At 34.9% G+C, this 6,542-nt stretch overlaps 1 protein-coding gene across 1 annotated transcript; it reads left to right on the top strand.

Moving 5' to 3' along the window:
• Positions 1 to 563: 563 nt before the first annotated feature.
• Positions 564 to 4,383, top strand: LOC135073911 (dnaJ homolog subfamily A member 1). Its single transcript, XM_063968160.1, has 8 exons — positions 564 to 781; positions 1,514 to 1,720; positions 1,838 to 2,085; positions 2,180 to 2,338; positions 2,456 to 2,611; positions 2,705 to 2,876; positions 2,966 to 3,093; positions 4,163 to 4,383. The coding sequence occupies exons 2-8, from the start codon at positions 1,522 to 1,524 to the stop codon at positions 4,310 to 4,312; spliced, it is 1,212 nt and encodes a 403-aa protein (XP_063824230.1). The 5' UTR covers positions 564 to 781; positions 1,514 to 1,521; the 3' UTR covers positions 4,313 to 4,383.
• The last annotated feature ends 2,159 nt before the right edge of the window (positions 4,384 to 6,542 follow it).

Below are 6,542 nucleotides of genomic sequence, written 5' to 3'. Positions count from 1 at the left end.
TACGACTTAGGTTGTACACCCTTGACATGAATTTTAAATTTTACTGTCTTTAAATTTAAATCATAATTGTCATTTTTATGAATAAAGATATATGAAGAAAAATTGGGTGCATTTTTTCATATCATTTTTTCGAAAACTTATCGATACATCTATGTGAACCGTACGAAACATACCCATCACTAGTCACATTCGTTTGACAGCCGTCATTCTAATAAAGCTATATTGGATAGACTATAGCTCACTTCTTAGCTCACGTAGTACTCTATGCTCAGTGTAATGCTCAATCTATTTTATTTTATCTTCGGTAAATAAACGAAGAGCTATTATATTGTTCTGTGGCGCTATCTAATTGGTTAAAATTAACAACTTTGGTATTGCTATTGGTCAGTAGATGTTATTTTTAAAAAATCCGCAAGCAAAATTCTATTCAATGTTTGGTCCACTTGCACTAATAACACTGTTGTTTTCTACTATCCTTTCAAATTTAGTTGACCTAGCAAATTTGAGCAAACTCATGATACTTCTTACATCTTAAATTTGGTAGTTTATACAATTGACGTCGAAGTTTCTGGAAAATGTGCGTTTTGCAATCGACTTTTCTACAAAGTTCGTAATCATTTTCAATCAGACATTCGTCAAACGTCATTCATAGTTTTTTCGTGTGCTGCTGAGATCGCTCGCAACTGCTCGCAACGCGTGTTACAAGAATCGAAACCTCGGAGTGCTTTTTGCAATCATCTGAAGTATTTAGAAAATTTTTGGATTCAGACTCGGAAATAAGGTAAAATCAATAATTTCTTCGAAAGCTTTTGTCACTGTAAAACTCTCATCATGTCGTAGAAACCAGTGCTAGAACTTTACTCCTGTAGTAATTTGAACGGACAAATGCATTCATAAAACTCTAGACTTTTCGATACACAATCATCAGATTTTTCAGCGCTTAGTAACGATTATTGGTAGGCCTTTGTTAGTAGGTAATCATAGTAAAAAAATCCAAACTAATGGCCTAACCTGAATTCACCACATTTTTATAGCTTTTGTCTGGTTGGTGTCCTATTAATTAAATGAATCTAGATAGTGATTAAGTTACATGGTGTTCATTCTGCTTCTATTGCATAAAGTCATAATGTTACTCTTGTTTTAATTTTTTGAACTCAATTTGAAAGCAAATCAAATTCATAGTTGCTTATTTATTTCTAGTTATATTAAGTATATGGTTAGACTAATTTAATCAAATGAATAAAACAACTACTCTGCTTCTGCAAATAATATTTTAACTTTATCAAAAAAAATACCCAATAATAACCTAACATTCACAGAAACATACAGACTAATGGTAAGCTCCAAATCAAAATTTACAATCAATAGATCAACACATTTCAACTCTTGGTTAACCCTTTGGTCAGAGGGTAGCCCTTTAGTTAATTCAAGCTTTAAATCATTAAATTAAGTCTACCAACTTAGTTTAATGCATAACCTATCTATCTTATTGAAAAGTTGTCTGTTCACACAGAATTCAAGATGGTCAAGGAGACGACATACTATGATATCTTAGGTGTGAAAACCAACTGCACTAATGATGAACTAAAGAAAGCATACAGAAAGTTGGCCTTAAAATACCACCCAGACAAGAATCCCAATGAAGGCGAAAGGTTCAAACAGATCTCCCAAGCATATGAAGTACTATCTAATCCGGAGAAGAGAAGAATTTATGACCAAGGTTTGTATCTAAGTGCACCTTACAGTTTATAATTTTTTATTTAAAATACAAAAAGGAGCATATTAGTTTGAAGTACATATTCTTTCTAACTTGAGATTAATTGGAATTCGTTTTTAGGGGGTGAGCAAGCACTAAAAGAAGGTGGGGTTGGTGCCAGCGGGTACTCGTCTCCTATGGACTTGTTTGACATGTTCTTTGGAGGAGGCTTTAGTGGCGGTCGCCGACGGGGACGTGAACGCAAGGGGAAGGACGTTATCCATCAACTGTCCGTCACTCTTGAGGAATTGTACAGAGGGGCTGTCCGTAAACTTGCTTTGCAGAAGAATGTAATTTGTGAGAAATGTGAAGGGCGTGGTGGTAAGAAGGTTGGTACACTGAATTATGCTGATAATTTAAAACCTCTTTTTATTTCAAGTTAATAAAATTACTTGTACTACTCAATATTTTTTTGATCTTTAGGGAGCGGTCCAAACATGCCCAACCTGCCGGGGCACAGGAATGCAAGTCCAAATCCAGCAATTGGCTCCTGGCATGATCCAGCAGATTCAAACTGTGTGCAGCGAATGTAGAGGACAGCGTGAGATCATTGACCCAAAGGACCGCTGCAAAGTTTGCCAGGTAGGTGATTGGAAAAAAAAACAGTACTTCTATTTTATTTAGCTAGTTTCATTGTTTATAATATTGAAAATAATGTCGAAGTTCACCTGATAATATTTTCAATATTGTGTATTACAGGGACGCAAGACAGTCCGTGACCGCAAGATACTGGAAGTGCATGTTGACAAAGGAATGACTGATGGCCAAAAAATTGTGTTCAGCAGTGAGGGTGACCAGGAGCCAGAATTGGAGCCTGGTGATCTCATTATCGTTCTTGATGAAAAAGAACATGAGGTAAGTTGCAGTAAATTAAGCATAACTTTCTATAATAATAATTTATAATCAAAAACATTATCATTTACTTATGCATAGTATTTTTTATCCTAGGTGTTCAAGCGTTCCGGCAATGACCTAATTATTCGGTTAAATATCGAACTTGTGGAAGCACTTTGCGGCTTCCAAAAAGTGATAAGAACTTTAGATGACAGAGATATTGTTATAACTGTTATGCCTGGTGAGGTCACAAAACACGGTGAAGTCAAATGTGTACTCAATGAAGGTATGTATTTTAAGTCCATTTGGAAGCACTGTATCATTTTATTCATTGTGAATGGGTGGTATTTAACTATAATCTTCTTTTATTTTCAGGCATGCCCATGTACAAAAATCCATTTGAAAAAGGTCAACTTATTATACAATTTTTAGTTAATTTCCCTAATCGCATTCCACCTGAAGTCATTCCTGCATTGGAGAACTGCCTACCGCCGCGTCCTAGGGTATGTAAACATGCATAAATAATTAATTTTATAATGTTTCGTATTTGATGATAAAGGTTCATTCTTACACAACTATTGAGCCTAAATTAAAGAGTTCTAATAAAAAGCGCATCAGACATGTATTTGCTTACGTATTTTATATCCGATAATTATAGCTAAACTAAGCATGACCTTGCCTTATGTAAATTAACTAGTCATACTTACATGCACTGTCCAGTGCAGATATTAAAGTGAATCCATTTACAAATAAAGTACCTACTCCCAAATCAAGCAGTGCTTGTAGTTCTATTAGCTAAATAAAGCTATTGAATTAAGCTTACAATACATTGACACAAGCATGAAACCTATTTTTGCATAATTTTTTAACAACCTTAGGGAAAATAGTTGGTATAATGCCCTAGACTCTAGGGCCTAGAGTCTTGGAGCAAGATATTGTAATAACTTAAAAAAAAATATTGTAATAAGTTCCGCGTCATACGCGTCGCGTGCGTGTATTACCTCTGGGGTGTCGTTTACAATTTTTATTTAGTAACCAACCGTAATGACGATTTACGAAACTAATTGTCACTATCAATTCACGATACGATCACGACATGATGACATCATCATCACACGATGGTAAACAATGATGCAGTAAAAAAATAAGTAATAGAATAATTGTCGGATTGAGTTTTAAATGTTTATTCATGTTAATTTTTCTTGTAAAGGATAGAATTTAATTGATGTTGTTTGATTCCCTCAAATACTGCAATTTCTGTTCTAAAACTTAATTTGTATAGTATGTAAGTAATACATCACATGCCTAATGTGATGTTGTTACTAAGAAAACCTAAACGATACCCCACTGGCGCCATTGGCAATACACGGTCGCGTGTCACCGGAGTAATATCCCCCGCGAGGCATTCGCATTAAGGCACACATGCCTGTTTTCACCATCAATCCCTAATTTTTAAGTAACCCCTATGGTAACACATAAAAGGAATTTTGTTTTCATAAGGGTCACTTAAAAATTAGGGATTGATGGTGAAAACGAGCAACAGTCCCTTAATACCAACCTATTTCAATTCAGGTGGAGATCCCCGAACTGGCCGAAGAGTGCACGCTGATGGACCTCGACCCGGAGCAGGAGAACCGGCGGCGGCGCGCGCACCACGGCCCGGCCTACGAGGAGGACGACGAGCACCCCGGCATGAACCGCGTGCAGTGCGCCACCAGCTAGGTCGACCCGGCGACCGTTGTGCCGGGGACCACACCGCATCCGTACTGGACGTCTTTCTTGCAAATGGCAATGCCAGATTTTGTATGGAAAGTGGCGTCTTTTTTTTTTCGCGTGGCCATCGACCAAACTTTGTTTTTTGATTACAAAATAGTGTAATAAACCAAACTTACTATGGCATGTATACCTCTAAACTCAGTCTGAACTGAGTTACGAGCATTAGAAGTTTGATGATTTTCATACTAGATTTGCTTTTTGTGCGCAAGTTTTGTAAGAAATTGCAACAAATTATTGCGCTATTTTTTTATTGCGCTGATTCTGCTCCATACTGATGTCTCTCCAGACATCAGTATGTAGCCTTTAATGGATGGTGTTGTTTGTTTACACATACAATGTCACTATTTTGTTGCAATTTCTTACAAAACTTCGCGCAAAAAGCAAATCTAGTATGAAAATCATCAAACTTCTAATGCTCGTAACTCAGTTCAGACTGAGTTTAGAGGTATACATGTCATAGTAAGTTTGGTTTATTACACTATTTTGTAATCAAAAAACAAAGTTTGGTCGATGGCCGCGCGAAAAAAAAAAGACGCCAATTTCCGGCATTGTCTTTTATCCCATTGGCGTACAATGTTAATCTGCTAGGCAACAGTCTGTGTCCTTTGCCTTCATTACTCAAAAATATTTAAGGTTCGACTCCTCGCTAGGTTCTATCCTACCAAGGGCTGACTTTTAAATCGTCAGATATCTCTTATCTGAAGAATAAACTTTTCATTTTGACATATAGGGTAAACCACCCAATTATTGGCACTTTAAGCAGCTACTTCACAAAACCGGTAAAATTTACATGTAAAAATATGTTTTATCAAAGATAAAAACGTTTATATTGGTCTTTTAATCTTTGCAGAATATGATAAAGTACTTATCATTAATACATTAAATCATTTATTCAATATAGTGTACCTTTTAAAAAAATACCTCAAAATACCAGTTGTTGGCATAGCCAAACCTTTTATTGGCAGTGATAATTACCTATTATTGGCACTGTTCTCGCAAGACTGAATAATAGCTGCTAGGTCTTATGTAGAGGTTTTGAAGAGATTCATGATAGAAATAAACAAAATAAAATCCTTTGTTAAAAGAAAAGTAACATTTTTTTTGTATAGGAACATACCATATCAGTTCAAACGCTTATATTTAAATATGGTTTTAAACTTTCCATAAACACTTTTATCAAATCTTTTCTCTTCAGAAATCCTTTTTTGCTCCTGATTTTTATTTTATCCAGTCAACAAAAAGCTGTTCTTCCTCGTCAGTTAAAACTGTGAACGGACCGGGCTTAGAGCGATGATCAGGATGTTTCAATCTGAATGGTATAGTAGACCGTGGCACCACTTTCAAAGCTTTTCACAGGCTTATTCCACTTTTTATTCATTAATCCCCGCTAACGTCAATGGAGCTTATAATGGGGATTAATGAACTAAAAAGTTCATTAATCCCCATTACTTTATTTTATTTTCCTTTATTCAGAAAACTGTTAAAAATAAAATACTAATGTATGAATCATGTACCTTCTATTTATTATTGGACAAGAACTCACTTATTGATTATTTTTATAATCAAATTAAATTAAATTTAATCCTGATTACAAAGCTATTAATTTACACCATTTTTATCTTGTTACATCTTGGCCCAAATTTGTATGTAATCGTTTCCATCTTCTTTTAAATGATGAATGGGGAATAACGATTCAATATCCATAGTGCTTTTGGTTAATCAGGTAAGTGTTAATTTTTTTAAGTATTGTAATCAGTCTTAAATTTAATTTAATTTGATAATAAAAATAATAAGTGAGTTCTTATCCAGTAATAAATAGAAGGTACCTGATTCTTACATGAGTATTTTATTTTTAACGTACTGGGGATTAATTAACTTTTTAGTTCATTAATCCCCATCGTAAACTCCATTGGCGTTAATGGGAATTAATAAACCAAAAGTTCACTAATACCCGTTGACGGGGATTGTCAACGGGGATTAGTGGAATAAGACTTTGAAAGGCTTTGAAAGTGGCTGAAAAGATAATATTTTTTATTGGCACCTTTTTAACCAATGTTTGACACCCGTGCCAATAAATGGATTTTATATAATTGGCAGTGGGCCAACATTTGGATTGGTGTATCCAAAACGTTAAAAAATATTTTAAATGCAATTTAAACTCAATTTTGAGACAAAC

Source organism: Ostrinia nubilalis, chromosome 8, assembly GCF_963855985.1.
Source record: "Ostrinia nubilalis chromosome 8, ilOstNubi1.1, whole genome shotgun sequence".
Classification (NCBI taxonomy): Eukaryota; Metazoa; Arthropoda; class Insecta; order Lepidoptera; family Crambidae; genus Ostrinia; species Ostrinia nubilalis.
The sequence above is the reverse complement of the archived record's forward strand: the minus strand, read 5'-3'. Positions and strand labels throughout refer to the sequence as shown.